This window comes from Vigna radiata, chromosome 3 (assembly GCF_000741045.1).
Source record: "Vigna radiata var. radiata cultivar VC1973A chromosome 3, Vradiata_ver6, whole genome shotgun sequence".
NCBI classification, from domain to species: domain Eukaryota; kingdom Viridiplantae; phylum Streptophyta; class Magnoliopsida; order Fabales; family Fabaceae; genus Vigna; species Vigna radiata.
This window is the reverse complement of record NC_028353.1, coordinates 11260647-11279150: the sequence shown is the minus strand read 5'-3', so window position 1 is coordinate 11279150 and position 18504 is coordinate 11260647. Positions and strand designations below refer to the sequence as shown.

At 40.0% G+C, this 18504-nt stretch overlaps 2 protein-coding genes across 11 annotated transcripts; one reads left to right on the top strand and one right to left on the bottom strand.

Moving 5' to 3' along the window:
• The first annotated feature begins 2140 nt into the window (after nucleotides 1–2140).
• On the top strand, nucleotides 2141–10115 carry LOC106757900 (pentatricopeptide repeat-containing protein At5g13270, chloroplastic). Of its 10 annotated transcripts, XM_022779439.1 has the most exons (4): nucleotides 2141–2281; nucleotides 4972–5031; nucleotides 6816–6899; nucleotides 7459–10115. In XM_022779439.1, the coding sequence occupies exon 4, from the start codon at nucleotides 7608–7610 to the stop codon at nucleotides 9903–9905; it is 2298 nt and encodes a 765-aa protein (XP_022635160.1). In that variant the 5' UTR covers nucleotides 2141–2281; nucleotides 4972–5031; nucleotides 6816–6899; nucleotides 7459–7607; the 3' UTR covers nucleotides 9906–10115. The 10 variants fall into 10 exon arrangements, with proteins under 10 accessions (XP_022635160.1, XP_022635164.1, XP_022635165.1 ...); XM_022779443.1 differs by lacking the exon at nucleotides 6816–6899 and having other exon boundaries at nucleotides 7577–10115; XM_022779441.1 differs by lacking the exon at nucleotides 2141–2281 and having other exon boundaries at nucleotides 4830–5031; nucleotides 7464–10115.
• Nucleotides 10116–15762: 5647 nt separating this feature from the next.
• Nucleotides 15763–18318, bottom strand: LOC106757030. Its single transcript, XM_014639612.1, has one exon. The coding sequence runs from the start codon at nucleotides 18316–18318 to the stop codon at nucleotides 15763–15765; it is 2556 nt and encodes an 851-aa protein (XP_014495098.1).
• Nucleotides 18319–18504: the final 186 nt, after the last annotated feature.

The following is an 18504-nucleotide window of genomic DNA, read 5'->3' as shown; positions in this document are numbered from 1 at the left end:
TTGAATGTCCTTTTTAATTCTGAATACTGTGCAATTGATAAAGTTGAGTTTGGATATTCTTTTTCAAAGAAGAAAAAGTCATTCAAAAATTGTTTTCACTTTAAAAATTCATCTCGTACAACTTTTGTTTCTTCCTTGTATTGTTTAAAGAAGGGTCATATATCAAATATTTGTTATTTAAAAGTGGAACATATTTTTGGATTCCCAAAAGCAATATCAATGCTACTAATAAGAAGGACTTAAATTAAAATTGGTCTTAAAATCAATGTGTTATCTTATTTTGGGTATTTTAAGATTTATAAGTAAGGTTCAATTTTTATCATTCCTTGGTTTCAATATAAGTGTAATTATTGTTAATTGGTTTTTTTTATGTGTGATGATTTCCTGAAAACTAATTGAAGAATTTTTAGTTAAGGATTTGTGACTCTAGTTTTTTAAAATTTGTGGTATTTTTTGGAACAAAAAATATCCAGTCTTTACTAAAATTTCTTTTTCAAATATAATGTTGTATTAGGACATATATATGTTGTCTTTTTTCCAATAATTCGTATTTCAAAACAATGAAAATTATTTTCTGTTGGCGTTGGTGGAGTTTCATGTTAATAAGTGAAAAACTGTTTTGGATCTCTTAAATTTGTAGTATGAATAACTACATAAAAAGGTAACTTCAAATCTTGACTCTTTTTTATAATTGGTGTGAGCTAATTTCATTTTCCATGAACTTGAAATATTTGTTTGTGACTTGATATGTTTTACAATATGTACCTTGAGTACCAAGAGTTAAACTAATTCTCTTGAGTGTGTTTAAGATTGATAATTGTTCTTTAAATATGGTTTTGAAGTTCAACTAAAGAGGTGTATAGTGATACAATTTCATTACATCTTGGAAATCTTTATTTAGCTCATTTAATAATCTTGCATTATTGCCTCAAATTTCACAAGGAGCATTTCCATCTCTTTGTAATATTCATCCATACTTATATTCCCTTTATTCAACCTTTAGAGTTGAAGGATCAAGTTCCTTTTGTAGGGTATGGATATAAACTATTTTCCCTACAAATTTTTGTAAGCATTCCAAGTGGCTATTGACATCATCGTGTCTTTCTCTACATCATTATTCACTTGATTCCACCAAAACAAAGCCTAACCTTCAAAATATAGGGAAGAAAATTTAATAATGTCCATGTCTAGAAGTTTGTGTAAGAATTTTTTTTTCTACTTTCCTCTCCCATTTGATGCATACACGAGGGCATAAACTATCTACAAATCTAGGAAATTTTACATTATTTTCATTTAACAAGTCTTCATATCCAACACAATGATGATTTATTCCATCCATTGCAACGATAGTTTATTCCTTCCTTTGCAACTCTTTTCTCTTGGTAGAAATCCTTTTTTCTCACTTTCAAAATTCGAAGAAGCTTTTGAATGCCCCTTTTCTCATTTTTTAGGCTTCAAATCTACCGTCTTTGTTGTTCCATTAAATGTTCGAGTTGTTTCAGATTTCAGAAGCATGACACTAGGTGTATGTGAACTTTTGTGGATTAAAAATGTGTATGAGTTTGTACTATGATAATACATCAATTGTAGCCATTGCTCAAAATCCTGTGCAACATGATAAAACAAAGCATGTGCAGATGGATAAACATTTCATCAAAGAGAAGTTTGGAGTTGAAATAATTTCCTTTCCTTTGTAAGATCAAAATTACAGTAAATTGATGTTTTCACCAAAAGAATGTCAAGTAGAGTGTTTAATGAGTCTTTATTCAAGTTGGGAATGTGTGATATCTATCCACCAACTTGAGTGGGGATATTAAGATATGTCATATATTCTATCAACAAATATTAGACAATCAAATATTGTGTTAGATATATTTTAGATATTATTATAGGACCATTATATATATAGTTCTTTACCTCCCACTAAAAGAAAAAAATATTATATAGTGGAGGTTATAAAAACCTTCCACAAATAAACATGATTTAAAATCATTATAATGATAATTATAGGGGTTTTAGTTTTTCTTTTAAGAAGTTTATAACCTCTCTAATTAAAAAGTTTAAACCTTCTCACTTGACTTAATATTTTCCCAAAAATTTTCTCTTTTTTTTCCTTTTTCCTAAAACGTAAGCGGGATTTAACTTTTTCACGAAACCCCTTGCTCCTTCGTTCGTCCAGTGCTTTCGTTCCATTGTGCTCGTTGGCTAGGTTGAGCAAAGTGTGATCGCCGGCAAGGTTCAGAAAACTGCGGTCGCCGTGCGCAAGCCAACTCGCGGCCAGGTTTAATTCTTTAACCTAGTATTTTTCTGAACCCTCTTCTGCCCCGACATCGATGGTGTACTAGAAGGTTCTTGGTTTGAATTTATAGACATTCCTTTTGATTTGAAATTATTGAAATTACTGTTGATAATTGTGTGGTTTGTAACTAAGAAATTCTGGAAAACTTGGTTTGTATGGTTATCTTTGCCATTGTGTTGGTCTGTTATTTATGTTTTAATATAAAAACCAGAACTAGAGTAACAAGGTTAATTGTCTAATCTGCTGAGTACATCTAACTCATTTTGGAAGTCGATGTTACTGTCGTTAGCTATAGATCATTGCAAGGATAGATGGTCAATATAATTCTTATCCATTATCCTGGCCTTTAATGCTTCTTCGACTTTGGTAACGTTCTCCAATGCCTTAATAGAAAACAAACCACGAAAATTTGAAAGTCCTCCCAGTTCTTTGCTGTTATTCTCTATATGCTTGCCCACAATATAAAACGTCAAATTCTGTAATTGATTTAGTTTTCCCATTCTTTTAGGCATCTCTTTTATGGGAGTAGCATTAATTTTAAGATGACGCAGGTTTACAAGATTTTGCATGGCACTAGGCAACTTAGTCAGCTCTAAACAAAAAGACAGCTCCAAAGTTTGTAGATTGCACAAATTACAGTGACTCCGACAGTGTTTCTATACTTGTACTAGAGAGATTTAGATAACGCAAGTGTATCAATTCACCAATTGAATCAGGCAGAGCAAGTTGACTTCTAAACTTGCAAAGCGATAAAACTCTCAAGTACTTAACCCTTGACATTATAATACGCGGTGTTTGAGCCCCATCCTGCAGGTCATCAACAAGCAATGCTGGTGCTTCTCCCTAGCGATCACAACCAAAGATATTAGACACATTAAAGCAAAACCAACTCGATCCACATTTGAAAAATAAAATAAAATCCTATCCTTGATGAAATAGCAGGAAAAAAAGGAAGCTCACCGTAGAGAAATATGTGCCTACAATCTTGGTTTAAGCTTAAACCCTCAACCAAAAAAATAAATAGTGATTAATACCATATAAATAACCAAGGGATCTAACAATATGTGCAAACTTCCATTGTAAAGAAATTACAGTCCAGAAGTTCCATTACAAGTTATAACAAAAAAAATCAACTGCCAAAACACCCCAACGAAAAAAGATACAGAAAAAAAACCCAGATTTCATCCTCTTCCGGAGAAACAAAAACTATGGAGAAACAAAAACTATATAAATACGTGACACAAATTCACCAATCTTCTTTTTTCTTCTCAATTTATCTGTCTGATCCCGCACCATGAAAAACTAGAACACAACTTTTAATTTATTTTTTAAAGCCAAAAACCATCAAGAACCCCAGCAGGGTCAAACAAATAAAAAACAGAAATTTATAAGACCCAGAGAAGGAGATGAAGGAAAGACGACGCATTTAATGTGGCATATTTAAAACTGATAAGTATATGGGTCTTTGTATGTGCATAAATTGGAAAAGAATAAAGTAATAAGAGAGATAAAATGAGTGTAGGAAAGGAGATTTACTTTTGAGATTACTTGTATGAATAAAAATCCAATTCTCAGTATTCCTAGTTATGATTTTCTGGTGAAAGATATCTCTTATTCTAACTCCTCATTTAATGTCGCCAACATGGCAGCCTATGAGGACAATTGTCCTGTTCCCTTATCTAATTACAGCGGTGATCAAAATCCCTTTATGTACAGTTCAAAATATTGGAATGTGTCTTTCTTTTATAACTGTACAATAGAATCATTGTTTTGAAAAATCCCTGGAAATTAATTTGTGGAGGGTAAAAACTTCCACAAAATGGAAAATAAACATCCATTAAATAATAATTTTTTTGTAGTGCCCTACAGCGGATGGTCTGCACTGAGCATTTTTTTGTTCTCTTTCACGAGCCAGGATGACACCACTCAGCATATCTTGTTCTTCACCTCCCATTATTCATCTAGCTGTTGTCACTGACTGTCTGTCAAGACTTCACCTTACCATGGAGGGACATACACCTGTGATCCCGGTCACCAGAATTGAACCACTGGTTTTGATACCACATTATTAAAAAAAACGTGACACACACACACTATAATAGGACTCTTCAATTCACTATGATAACGCTCTAGACCGAACTCTCACAGGTCTGCTTTTGACAACACTCTAAAAAGTCTTTTCTCAATAGAAGTATCGTACCTATATATAAACTTAAATTGATTCTTGAAATTAGAGGACATATTTTTTTTTATTTTAATTTAATAGACTTTAAACTAATTATGAATATATATTAAATTTAAAAACTTAGTTAATCAATATAAGTTATACTTTTTTTTTTGTATAAGTAAATACTTAAATCTGTTTCTAAATATTGAGTATGATAATTAATAGTGCTTTCATTAATTTTCCTATAAAATTAAATAAACATTTGTAGTAATTAAAAAATCTATATCATATCAAATAATAATAATAATAATAATAAAATATAGGTAGATGAATAAATATTTCAATTAAATAATTTTTTTTATTTAACTAGAACCTGTGTGATGAAAACCTATAATAAGCCCCACACTCCTTTTTCTTTTTGGTATTTTCTCATTCTCCACGAAACCTTCCTCAAAAAACCTCAACTTCAACTTTGTTTCTGTCATGAATTCATTTTTTGTTATAGCTTCATGTTCGCGGTACCCGAGGCTTCAATTTTTGCAGTGGTCGTAGATTGTGTGTTCAGGTTTGTTTTTTTTTTCAAGTTTTAGTCTGGTTTATTTATTCTTTTCTATTTGAAGTATGTGAATCTGATTTCCCCAGCACTTGTTACGGTGATGTTTGTGGACTTGAATATTATTTATTTCTTTGAACCTCGTATGATTATTTGTTTGTGGTTCTGTTGGCATTTTCTTTTTGCCCGCAAGCTGTTTGATGTGTGGTTTGCATGAAGGAAAAAAGATTTTGTTTACCAAAAGTGATACAGATATCTCGCTTTTATTTGTCATTGTTAGATAAAATGCTTGATGTTGTACTTGAGTTGAGACTCTCCGATCTAATGAAATAGAATGAAGGAATGAGTTCTCCTCAGTCTTCACGTGGTTAAGTCCTAACAGAGTCCCACTTCATTCCCTGAAACCTCCACCTTGGATGTGGACCCTCATGTCTCTTCTCTTAAGTGAAGTCAACTATTTTAGGAAGCAAGCGAATCGTAGTCCCCAATGTTGTTTAGATCCCCATTTTCTTTAGTCTGGTTTCTTGTTGTAACTTCTTCAATCAACTTAGATAACATCATCTTGTTAATAGATGCAGAATTCCTTATATCAAACTGAAGGTCTCTATTTTCATAAAAAAACTCCCTTCAACTTCATGATCTCTGCACTTCTTTAGAGGCTTGAGTATATTTAATTGAATTGAATACTATTTGTATTAAATAGTCAATTTATTGTCNGTATAGATGGNTGATCTAGGAGAANAGAAAAAACTTGCATTGTTTAGAANCACACAAAGACGTTGAATGGGTATTGCTAACACTTTGGGACCATATAATTACTAACAATTTTGTTCTATAAATAAAATGAAAGAAACATAAAGTGCTTAACATCAGCCTAAAAAATTAAAATTCCAGAAATAGATTTGTTGTTCACTCTTTAGACAGAAACCAAAGCAATAGTATTTAGTTAAAAGAAAATTTTATATACTCTGATAAACATCTGATCTACATTTTAGTTGGACAAATTATAAAAACCACTAATGTTTTGTTTGGATTGGAAAATGAATTTGAGGAAGTTGGAAATGATAAATTTGAGGAAAAAAGAGGTGAAAGTGAGGATGTTTGGATCGCAGGAAAAATAGTAAGAACCATAAGAAAACGAAAGAAAAGTTTGTGAATGTCTGTGAGTGATTTGATTTATATGAATGACAAAAAGTGTTTTAATGGAGGTAATTTGGATATAACCAAATTGTCCATTTGGTGGAAATAATTATTGTTATTAGTTGAAGTATTATTATTATTATTATTATTATTATTTTAAATATTACCATTATTACTATATTGGGATTCATGGGTATGTCAACATATTTTGAGTTCATCAACCTAATTTAAGAGATAAAGGATGGAGAAGTTCATCTTCGCCCATAAAAAAGCTATAGGCCTAATAACTGATTTTTCACTAAACTAGACAAGTTAGCCCAATCTTATGCCCATGGCATGAGTTCAATATTCTTATGGTCTTATTTGTAAACACTTAACACAGAATTATTCCATAGATATTTAAAGAGTTAAATAGCTAAAATATCAGAACTTTTAGAAATAAATTTTTTAATTAAGAACATGATGGAAGCATGTGGAGTGCCAAACTGTTTATCATCTTAGTACTGGATTTAAGTTCTGTTGGCTTTGTACAATTTTTAAAAAAAGGCCCAACAGACCCAAACTGGATTTTTTTAACATCCTTGGAAACTTAACCTGCTGCACCTTTTCTTATATCTGAGCACCTTTATATGAATTTGTGAAATGAAAAAAAAAAGTGGCAACTCAAAAATGGCGACGATGAAGGAGGGAGGGAGCGAGAAAGCCTCCACCCAATCTCTTCAACCATCGTGAATGAGCAGGTTCTCTTTTTCTTTTCTAATTGTTCTGTGTTCATTGACCAACTGAACTGAATTTGTTTTTCTCTTTGGCTGCTCAATTACGATGTGTCTTTGGTGAATTGTGAGAACTGGAATGCATTCTTATTTTGAAGCTTCTTTTAAACTGTGTTTCCATGTTTCTATGTTTGTGTGCTTTACTCATTGGAAAACTCGTGTCAGTCATGTGAAATTCCATTATAAACTGTATCAAAATCTAAAATATGTTAAATAAACTTTGGCCCATTTTGGATTAATTTCTCTGTGATTGAAAATGCAAGTTAAAATCGACATATCGGTTCAACTTTTGGACAAGTTAAGCGAGAAAACTTGTATAAATGTTAAAATGCATAGAGAAACTCAATTCATTTTACAGTTTTACCTTCTAATTTCTTCATTAGTTTTGCATGGGCAAGTTTACTTGAACAACACTTTAGTCAATGAAGCGACTAGAACTTCTAGCATACTGACCAAGCCACCGATTGCCTTTTTCTTATGCTTTTATCTAACCCATGATTCTCTGGCTCTTTTCTTTTCTGATCAGATCAGGCTTCTGACACAAGGAATCAGATAGGATACTCGGATTGCTAGTATATAATTTGTACTGTTGACTTGATTTCTTGGATTGGGTTCTCTTGTTGGATCTGACCATAGTTGTACAGGGAAACACTTTTCAATTCTCCAACGAACTAAATGACTTCGATAACTTCCCAGTTCTCTTGGGTGCTTTCCAGTTCTTCGTCAGTCTTGGTAGCTAATGATAAAAGTAATAATGTGAGACATGCTAATTTTTCTCAAATCCCTTCCTGGTTCTCTTTGAAAAGCAGTCCTCCTTCATTGAGGACCAATCCAAATAAACAAGGCGAAGTTGAAAACTTGCATTTGATTTCTTTGACCAAACAAGGGAAGCTTAGAGAAGTGCATGAATTCATTGAAAGGATGGACAAAGAGGGTATTTCCATTAATACCCAATCTTATGAATATCTCTTTAAAATGTGTGGAACGCTGAGAGCATTGTCTGATGGAAGATTATTTCATAATAGACTGCAGGGATTCTCCAACAGCAATAGATTCATTGACAATTGCATCCTCCAAATGTATTGTGACTGTAAAAGTTTCACAGCTGCAGAGAGATTCTTTGATAAAATGGTTGATCGGGATTTGCTCTCTTGGGCCACCATTGTATCTGCTTACACAAAGGAAGGGCATACAGATGAAGCTGTTAGATTGCTCTTGCATATGCTGGATTTGGGGATTAAACCGAACTCCTCTATCTTCAGTACACTTATTATGTCCTTTGCAGATCCTTCATTGTTAGACCTTGGCAAACAGATACATTCTCAGCTGATAAGGAATGGGTTTGCTGATGATATTTCGGTGGAGACATTAATCTCCAAAATGTACGTCAAGTGTGGGTGGTTGGATGGTGCTGAAGTTTCCATTAATAAGATGACTAGGAAAAATGTTGTTGCATGCACCAGGTTGATGGTGGGCTATACTCAAGCTGCAAGGCACAGTGATGCTATNTCGTTATTTGCCAAGATGATAAGTGAAGGTGTAGAGTTGGATGAATTTGTCTTTTCTATAGTGCTCAAGGCTTGTGCTGCTTTAGGAGACTTATACACTGGAAGGCAAATTCATAGTGTTTGTATAAAACTTGGCTTGGAATCAGAGGTCTCGGTTGGTACTCCACTTGTGGACTTTTATAATAAGTGTGCAAGATTTGATGCTGCACATCGAGCTTTTGAGACCATATGTGAACCTAATGATTTTGCATGGAGTGCTTTAATTGCTGGATACTGTCAAAGTGGTAGATTTGACACTGCTTTAGAGGTTTTTAAGACAATAAGAAGTAAAGGAGTGTTATTGAATTCATTCATCTATACCAACATTTTTCAAGCGTGCTCTGTTGTCTCAGATTTGATGTGCTGCGCTCAAATCCATGCAGATGCAATAAAAAAGGGGCTAGTTTCGTTCCTGTCTGGGGAGAGTGCTATGATCACTATGTACTCAAAATGTGGCAAAGTGGATTACGCACAACAAGCATTTTTGACAATAGATAAACCTGATACTATTGCATGGACTGCAATAATATCTGCTCACGCTTACCACGGCAAAGCTTCTGAAGCTTTGAGTCTTTTTGAACAGATGCAGAGTTCTGGTGTAAGGCCAAATGCCGTCACATTCATAGGTTTGTTAAATGCTTGTAGCCATTCGGGTTTAGTTAAGGAGGGGAAGCAGTTTTTGGATTCGATGAACGATAAATATGGTGTGAACCCAACAATTGATCATTACAATTGCATGATTGATATATACTCTCGTGCTGGAATGCTACAGGAGGCTCATGAGATGATAAGGAGTGTGCCACTGGAACCTGACGTGATGAGTTGGAAAAGTTTATTGGGAGGATGTTGGAGCCATAGGAATCTTGAGATTGGTATGATTGCAGCTGCCAACATCTTTCGCTTGGACCCGCTAGATTCTGCTACTTATGTGATCATGTTCAACTTGTGTGCTTTGGCTGGGAAGTGGGATGAGGCGGCCCAATTTAGGAAGATGATGGCTGAAAGGAACTTGAGGAAGGAAGTCAGTTGCAGCTGGATTAATGTGAAGGGTAAAGTCCACCGTTTTGTGGTTGGTGATAGACACCATCCTCAAACAGAACAAATATACTCAAAATTGAAAGAACTCAATTTTTCTCTCAAAAGGGATGGGGAGTGCCTTCTCAACGAAGAGGATGCTCTATCTGACTTTACTGAACGCAAAGAGCAGCTTCTTGTTCATAGCGAGAGACTGGCTATAGCCTATGGTCTCATGTGCACCTCAGCTGAGACCCCCATTATGGTATTCAAAAATACACGATCATGCAAAGACTGCCATGATTTTGCAAAACGAGTCTCAATAGTAACTGGTCGCGAATTAGTTGTGAGAGATGCCACCAGGTTTCATCATATCAATTCAGGGGATTGTTCTTGTTGTGATTATTGGTGATTTCAGCTTAGTTTTTTTAAAGGTCTTAGCGGGATGATTTTCCTTAATGCTGCATCAATTACAGTATGGAATCATCTATAATTTTATATTGACAATTGGATATGCAGAGCTTGTGTGAGGGTACTGCAGATAAGGCATCATAAACCACTGCATTGTACAAACTCCTTTTTGCACTGTAGATATGCAGAACTTTGTCACCCTTCGTGTTAATTCATCTAGGTCGACAGCTGATTTTTTTGCAAAAGTTGTTGGAGAAAGGACCATGCTTTAGTGCTATCACCATGATATGCCTGAAAGTCTGCGATCTCTATGGTAGTTATTGATTCTGGTCAATCCAAGAGGCAAGATATGCATGTGATGTGAAGATACTTTGATGTTCAAGGCTTTATAGCAATCATAACAATCAACAGACTAATAAATGTGTGATAATATAAATGGTAAATACCTCGAAATAGTTGTTTATCTATATTATTTTTACTGAAATTAGTATAAGTATTTAAAGATGAGGATATATCATTCTTAATCTTGGTTTGATTGTTGTTTTGGTATGATAATTAGTTTAAGTACGTCTTATCACTTGATTGACTATATTAATTATGTTTCGGTCTTGTTTGGTCCTTCTCGTCAAATTTGAACCTACTTGACTTGTGAATTCATGTAAGCTATTCTTTATACTTTTATGTTCATTGCTAATATTCATTTAAAGGTTGATTTCATCTTGTCGTTGACTGTCACCAATGTAATTGCAGCGAGCCCCTCAGCATTATTGTTTTCTTCTATCATATCTTGCTGGCGTTGGAGTTGTTTGAATGACTGATGCCAAAGCCTTGATTTATTTAATCGATTTCGCATTAGTTCAGGCAAATACTGATACTCGTGGTTCTCATAAGCTCCTCTATTAGAAATATGTGAATCTACTGAAATGATTCTGGAAGGCAATGTTTGTTGTTGCTAATTTCATTGATAAGTGGAGGCTTTTAAAATTATGGAATGAGAGAGATATTGATTGAAAAATCTGAGTATTCTTGATTTCCTGAGGAGAGGAAGAGAAAGGGGCATGACACTACCACTTGTGAGATCTAACAGGATCAAGTTCAAGTAGTTTGATTGAAGTTGTTTTGATTAATTTTGGTTACCAATTGATAGAATTGTTACAATTTTCAGAAGAAATGACAGTTCTTGCATGAGGTTTTCTGCCAAATTCTGTAAATATTGGTTTCTTTCTCTTTTAGAATGATTTGAAACAGTCTTAATACATATCTCTTGATAATTATCTGTACACAAACAATATGCATTGTTCCATATGGTTCACACGAACAGAAGAAAAAAAAATACATTATATTTATATCTTATATCTTGCATCTTCCTGAAAAAACATTTCTCAATTGTTCTTCATCATTCACCAATATGATGGGTCTTTAATAGGAAAATTTTATTAGAGAAAAACAACATCAATATAAATTAGAACTCTAATCTAAAATCATATGATAATGAATTTATGAATGTTTTATTTCATAAAATGTTCAATTTTTGCATTTTACCTCAATATAAGACTTGATTCACACTTGAACTTTCAATAAAATGAAATGAAATAAAAAGTGTTTGAATTTCTTCTTTGCATTCATAATTCTGTACAAGTCTTAATTGTCTCACCTTTCCATATAATTCCACAATTTTTTTTCACCCAGTTGCAAGTTTTCAAACCCTTTATCTATAACTATTTTTTTTCAGAATTACTGAATTCTCCTTCTCCATTCCTTAACCATGAAAAACAGATGTTACAACAAACTATCGTTTAATTTTCTAAACATCAAAGACTTATTAATCCAGTGATCAATACCAATTAACAAATAACAAATGCTTATTAATAGAAACATACCCTACGCACCGAGGCTAAAGAAACATAAAACACAAAATGTTTTATGTTTCTACAATTTTAAAACGTTATTAAATGTAAAATAGAAATATATAAAACACAAAAATCTTCACTACATTATAGAATAGTGAAGGAGTTATGCATGCGTACTGTTCCGGTCGGGAGTTCTTCCACGCTTCCTTGCACAATTTCCCACTCCGTACCGTCCGGTCACGCTTCCCTGCACAATTTCCCACTCCGTACCGTCCGGTCCTCCGTTCCTTTTTTAATCCGTACTCCTTGTCTTGCCGTCCGGGTACCTGCTAATGGTACTCCGACGCTCAAGTCAGTATTCCAATCCACTCAAGTAAATGTAGANATAGAAAGAGAAAGAGAAATAAATGAGCATTGAAAATCCTGCCTACCTCTTACCTTTGGCTCCTATTTATAGTTTTCCTCATGGGCCAATGATTAGTGGGAACTTAATCACGGCCCAATCACAGGCCCATTAAGGTTAATCCTTTATTTTATCTTAATCTCGAATTCGTAACATCCTAACTTGGCTCTGTGGCCNGTCGTCAAGACCGGCTACGATCCCTGTCGGTTGCGTACGTCAGGTGGCCTCTGCTTCGCTCNTTTTGCGTAGCGCTCTTATTGATGCCGACCGTCCCAACCGGGTCCCCAACTATTTTGTCGAGGGTCTGATCGCCGTCCCCTTCTACCCAGGCCGTCTGTCCTATCCTTCCGGTACACAAGTCCCCCAAGCCTGAGGTGACGTAGTGACCGAAAGGGTTTCAAAATTCGAACTGGTGGCGGTTTCGCTTCCCCAAGCATGTTTTGGGCGGGAAGGAGACGTGGCGCGCCTTGAGTGGGAGTTGAGCTATGAGGAGTTCAACCGTTGCTTATCTGGACCGTTGAACGTGGGATGATCTGACGGTGGGGATGCGTTGGCAGTTTTCAAAAATTTCGCCTATAAATAGAGGGGATGGGGAAGAGTCACGCACCTTTCCTCCTTCTGATTTCTTCAATTTTTCAACTCAGGTAATAAATGGCGGTAATCAGCCTTTACTCTTCCGAGGAATCCTCGGGTCGCGGCGGTGCAGGCGGGGCAGAGGTGACCAGCGGTGTGGGCGGTGTAGTAGCGGGTCCGTCAGGGATCGCCATGACTGGGGGTGTTGCCGCCGGAGCTGGGCCGGCGGCAGTTTCTCAGGGGGTGGAAAGGGAGGTTGCGTCCCCAGGCTCGGGGTCGTCATCTTTCCTGGAAACCGACGACGACGAGATGCCGCCTTCCCCGGAGGCCGACCGGCTGACGAATGGCATTGCCATTTTCTTGCTGAAGGGGGGAGTTCGTGTGGACCCGGAGAAGGCGGAGCCGGCCGGTGGATGGCCCCGCATCCGTGGGTATCGCTGGGCATCCCCGGACGTAGATGAGTTTACGTCGGACTTCGGAACTCGAGATGACCTGTCGTGGTGGTCCGAACGGTCTTACATCGCGCGCGATGTTGAGGATGCGCGTTTATTCCGATTAGGCGTCAGTCATCTGAACGAGAGGGTGTTTCACGGGAAGGGGTCTTCGGTGGAAGATTTCTTTTTCGTGTACACTTACATGTTTGACCAAATGTACATGCGGGTTCCTTTTACCGAGTTCCAAGCGTCAGTCTTAAAGGAGTTGAACATCGCTCCGAGTCAGCTTCATCCAAATGGGTGGGCGGCCGTCCAAGCCTTCACCTCCCTGTGTGCTGCTGTAGGAATCATGCCCTCGGTGCGGGTGTTCCTTCACTATTTTAACGTTCGGCCCGTTCCCCGGAGAGGATGGGTGTCGCTGTCGTCGGTCCATGATCGGACCCTGTTTAAACCTTTTTCGGACTCGTTCAAGAATTTCAAGAAGAGATTTTTCAAGGTTATAATCAAGGAATCCGGGCGGACGGAATTTTGCGGCCCTGACGGGACGCCTCGGTTCCCCTTTTATTGGACCGAAGCTCCTCGGAAAATAAGAGCATACGCTGTCGGGTTATTAACCGCCGCGGAAAAAGATGCCGTCCGGACGATAAATGCCCTGCCCCGCCAGCTGAGCGCCCGTGGTTTCGTCGATTGTTTAAAATACGAAGATTTTGACCAAATTGCTTTTGGTATGTTTTGATTCTGATTTTGCGTTTAAATACCTTGATTTGACTTGTCTAAATTGTTGTTCTTTTCTTAGGATATATGTCGGCGCCTGCTCCTCGTCAAACCGGATGGTTGGCCTCTTCCCAACGTCGTCGGGGAAGCAGTGGATCGCAAGGGCTGAGACGACCGTCCGTGGCTTCCAGCTCGGCTCCCTCCACTCAGATCCCTGTCGGCATTCCTCAGACGGAATTGGTTATGGTGGAGGTGCATCCCACTGAAGTTCTTGTCACCGGACGAGTAGCCGATCCCGTGCCCCCTCCGGTTACTCAACCCATCGTTGTGCAATCTTCCGAGTCTCCCCCGGACTCGGAGATTCCCCTAGAGCGAAAAAGGAAGTCTCGAGGGGAGGGCAGATCTTCCTCCAAAAAGAGTCATCGCAGCGGGAGTTCTTCTTCTGTTCCTCTACCGGCCGGTATCTTTGATCCGGCTTTTGATGCGGCTTCTAGGCTGGAGGTACGAGCTACCTCTTCCCAACGAGCAGTCATCGAGCCCCTGTCCGAAGGGAAACTCTACGCAGCGGCCGTCGAAATGATGGCCCGTGGGGTCATGATGGCGGTCAACGCTCGGGAGAAAGGGAAGGTCCAAGAGGGACGTGATCTGCTGCAGGAGTTGGCCAAAGAGCAGGAGTCGGCATCTGCTCTCCGTATTCGGGTCGACTCGTTGACTAAGGAGCACGAAGAGTGCGGTGAGAAATATTCTAAGTTGCAAGCGGATTTGACCGAGGCCCAACTTCAGTTGGCCAACTCTAAGACGGCTTTGACGGCCGCCCAGAATCGCGAGACTGCCCTGGCCGAGGACAATCGAAAACTGAAGGTGGAGATTCGCCGCCTAGGAAAGAGAGGGGATGAATTGGCCGAGCAGAGTGAGAGGTTGACCCAGGAGTTGCTTGCCGCGGGCGATGCCCAAAAGAAAAAGGACGCCGAACTGGCCCAAGTTAAGGAGGATTTCGCTCAGTTGGATGCTACCGTCATGTTGGAACATGAAGAAGGTTTTAACAAAGCCTTGCGCCAAGTGGAGCACTTGCTGAAGGTGAAACCGATGACTTACGGCTTTGATCTCTATCAAGACGTTTATGATGGAGTGATGGGTCCCGTTCGGGCGAACCTACCTTCTGGCGGGGGTGTTGACCCTGAGGGAGTTGACGACCGGGTCGTAGAGGATCTTCCGGACGAGGCGGATGTGGCTTGATTCCGTTTTTTGTGGGATATTTTTTGTTGGAGTAAGGTCGGCTTTAAAACACTTAGGAGTAACTAGTGTTTGAAGTTCGACCTACTTATGATTTTTTTGTGACTCGTTCCTCATTTTTCACTGTGGGGAGTGTTATCAATTCAAGAATTTGGTTTAGTGCTTCATTGATTAACTTTTTACTTGTTTTCCCGGACTAAGAGAAAAGGCTATTTAATATATATATATATATATATATATATATATATATATATATATATATATATATTTTATTTTTATTTTTTTACTAAGACGTGCGTCTCGGGGAGGAGTCCCCTATTAACGAGTCGATTTCGCGACTTAACAACTGTTTCGGAAGGGATGGATCCCTTTGTGCTGGTTGAACAAGGTTGGGTCCCTTGTTATTTAGGCAAAGGCAAGTACGTGCCTTTCCTATATGCTGATCGAAAGGGGACGGATCCCGAGGTTCGGGGACGGATCCCACGAGTAAGGGATGGATCCCATGATTTGAGGGACGGATCCCACGATCAAGGGACGGGTCCCATGATGAAAGGACGAATCCCTTCGCCTTTCGTAAAAAACAACTAGATTGCCTGGAACGACTTCCTATATATTGATCAAATGGTAGTTTCGGTTACAACTCATTTATTTTTAACTGAAGTAGTACTTCAGGTGGGTCGCGTTCCAAGTGTTGGGGAGCTCTCGTCCGTCCGGCCTGGCCAGGCGGTATGCTCCGTTGTTAAGGGCTGCGATGATTCGATAAGGTCCTTCCCAGTTAGTTGCTAACTTTCCATGTGACGAAGTCCGTCTTGCTTCTCCTGTCTTGCGCCACACCAGGTCACCCTCTTGAAAGTCTCTTGGGCGTACCTTTGAGTTGTATCTTCTTTCGACCATTCTTTTGCACGCCTCTGCTCTGAGTGCCGCCCGGTCACGACGTTCCTCGACCGTGTCCAGTTCGACCCGTAGCTCCTGGTCGTTGAGTGCGATGTCTTCAATTTGCCTTCTCAAAGAGGGTTCCCCTAACTCCACCGGTAACATGGCATCAACACCGTACGTGAGGTTAAAAGGGGTTTCGCCTGTTGTTCCGTGGGGGGTACATCTGTATCCCCATAGGACCTCGGGCAATTCTTCTACCCATGCCGTCTTCTTCTGACCTAACCTTCTTTTTAATTCCGCCACAATGGTCTTATTCACAGCTTCTACCTGTCCGTTGGTCTGGGGGTGTTCTACGGAGCTGGTAATGTGTTTGATTCCCAGGTTCGTGTAGAACTCCCTTAACTTTCTGTCTATGAATTGTCTTCCATTGTCGGTGATGATCATTTTTGGAAGGCCGAACCTGCAGATCAGCTTCCAACAAAATTTTTGTACTTGACCGGCCGTTATGGTTGCTAATGGTTCGGCTTCCACCCACTTGGTGAAATAATCTACTGCTACTAGTAAAAACTTTTTCTGTGCGGTGCCGACCGGGAAAGGTCCTACGATGTCCATACCCCATTGGGAGAAAGGCCACGGCGCGGCGATAGAGTGGAGCAAGTGGGGCGAGGCCCGAAGGTCGTTGGCGTGCGCTTGGCACCGTAGACACTTCTTGGTGAAGACGCGGGAATCTTCTTCCATCGTAGGCCAGTAATACCCGGCCCGTAGTATCCGGGCCTTAAGGGTTCGTTGCCCGGAATGGAATCCGCAAACTCCATTGTGGAGTTCATCCATTACATACTGTGCCTCTTCCTTAGATATACACTTAAGCAAGGGGGTGGAAAATCCTCTCCTGTACATGTCGTCACCCACCAGCAGAAAACGGGCTATCTTCTTCGTTTCTTCCGGCCGTAGGGGGCTTCCATCATCCTGCTTTCTTATCAATCCCCTTATCTCTCCCCTCCAGTCGGTGGCATCGGTGGTAATCGCATGGCAATCGATGGAAGGCTGGAGGAGGACCTGTCTGATAACCGTAGTGAGTTGTCCCTTGTCCTTGCCGGAACAAAGTTTGGATAACAGGTCCGCTCTCGCGTTTTGTTCTCGGGGAATATGCTGGATGTTTGCATCTTCGAATTCAGAGATCAGAGCGGATGCTTTATGAAAGTATTTAGAGAGGTGGTCCTCTTTGACTTGGAACTCCCCGTTCATCTGCCCGACCACCAGTTGTGAGTCGGTTCGGCAGATCAATTTTTTGGCTCCCATATCCTTGGCCAGCTCTAGCCCGGCCACTGGTGCTTCGTATTCCGCCTGGTTGTTGGATGTCTTGAATTTGAACAGGAGGGAGTGCTCTAGGAGAAAACCGTTTGGCCCCTCTAGGACGATTCCCGCCCCGCTCATCTTCTTACCGGACGCTCCGTCCACATACAAATTCCACACGTCGTCCCCCGCTGGTGGCAATTCTGCAGCGAAGTCCGCCAGGTGTTGTCCTTTGATGGAGCCCCTGGGTTCATAGCGTAGACCGAACTCGGACAGTTCCACAGCCCAAACCACCATGCGTCCCGCTAGGTCGGGCTTCCTCAATACCTTTGATATCGGGTGGTTCGTTCGGACCACCACTTGATGGCTCTGAAAATAAGGCCTCAACCGTCGGGCTGCGTGGAGCAAAGCCAGCGCGACTTTCTCCACCTGCCGGTATCTAGTCTCGACATTAAGAACGGGGTAGGCGGCGAATTGTTTCTTGAACATCTCTCCTAAACTTTTGAAGTTCTCAATGGAATTCACCGGCAGGGAGTTAAACCACTCTAAAGCTTCTCCCTCCAAGGACAGAGAGAAAGCCCTGCACCAAATGGCATCGCATCCGGTGCGGAAAGTCATGGCGTTGATGAACGATTTAACATGAGCGGTCGGGTCTGAAGTTCCGTCGTACATTTTGAATTGAGGGGGCACAAATTGCTCCGATATGTGCACTTCCATAATCTCTCGCACAAAAGGCACCATAGTGGTTGATTCTTCCACTTTTACCAGAGATCGGCTGTCCTTATTACCCCCTTCTTCTTTTCCCCCCGCCTGAGCGCTACTGTTTTCCTCCTCTAACGGCGTCCGCCTCTCCCCTGCTCCCTCGCCTTGCTCGCCTCCGCCTCCCCCGTTCTTACTTTTCGCTATCTGGGCCAAGCATTCAGCCCTCACCGCAGCCATTTCCTCTTCATGCTTTCGCTGCATCTCCGTCATCCTCTGCTCCATTAACCTCAACATCTCCGACTGATCCTCCGCGTTCGTGTTTCTTGTGGTCACCATTGGGTATAAACCTCCGGCCCCACGGTGGGCGCCAAAATGTTCCGGTCGGGAGTTCTTCCACGCTTCCCTGCACAATTTCCCACTCTGTACTGTCCGGTCACGCTTCCCTGCACAATTTCCCACTCCGTACCGTCCGGTCCTCCGTTCCTTTGATTCAGATGTCCGTACTCCTTGTCTTGCCGTCCG

Coding starts and splice junctions, on each gene's coding strand:
- LOC106757030 (XM_014639612.1), bottom strand. CDS start 18,318: ATGGTGACCACAAGAAACACGAACGCGGAGGATCAGTCGGAGATGTTG.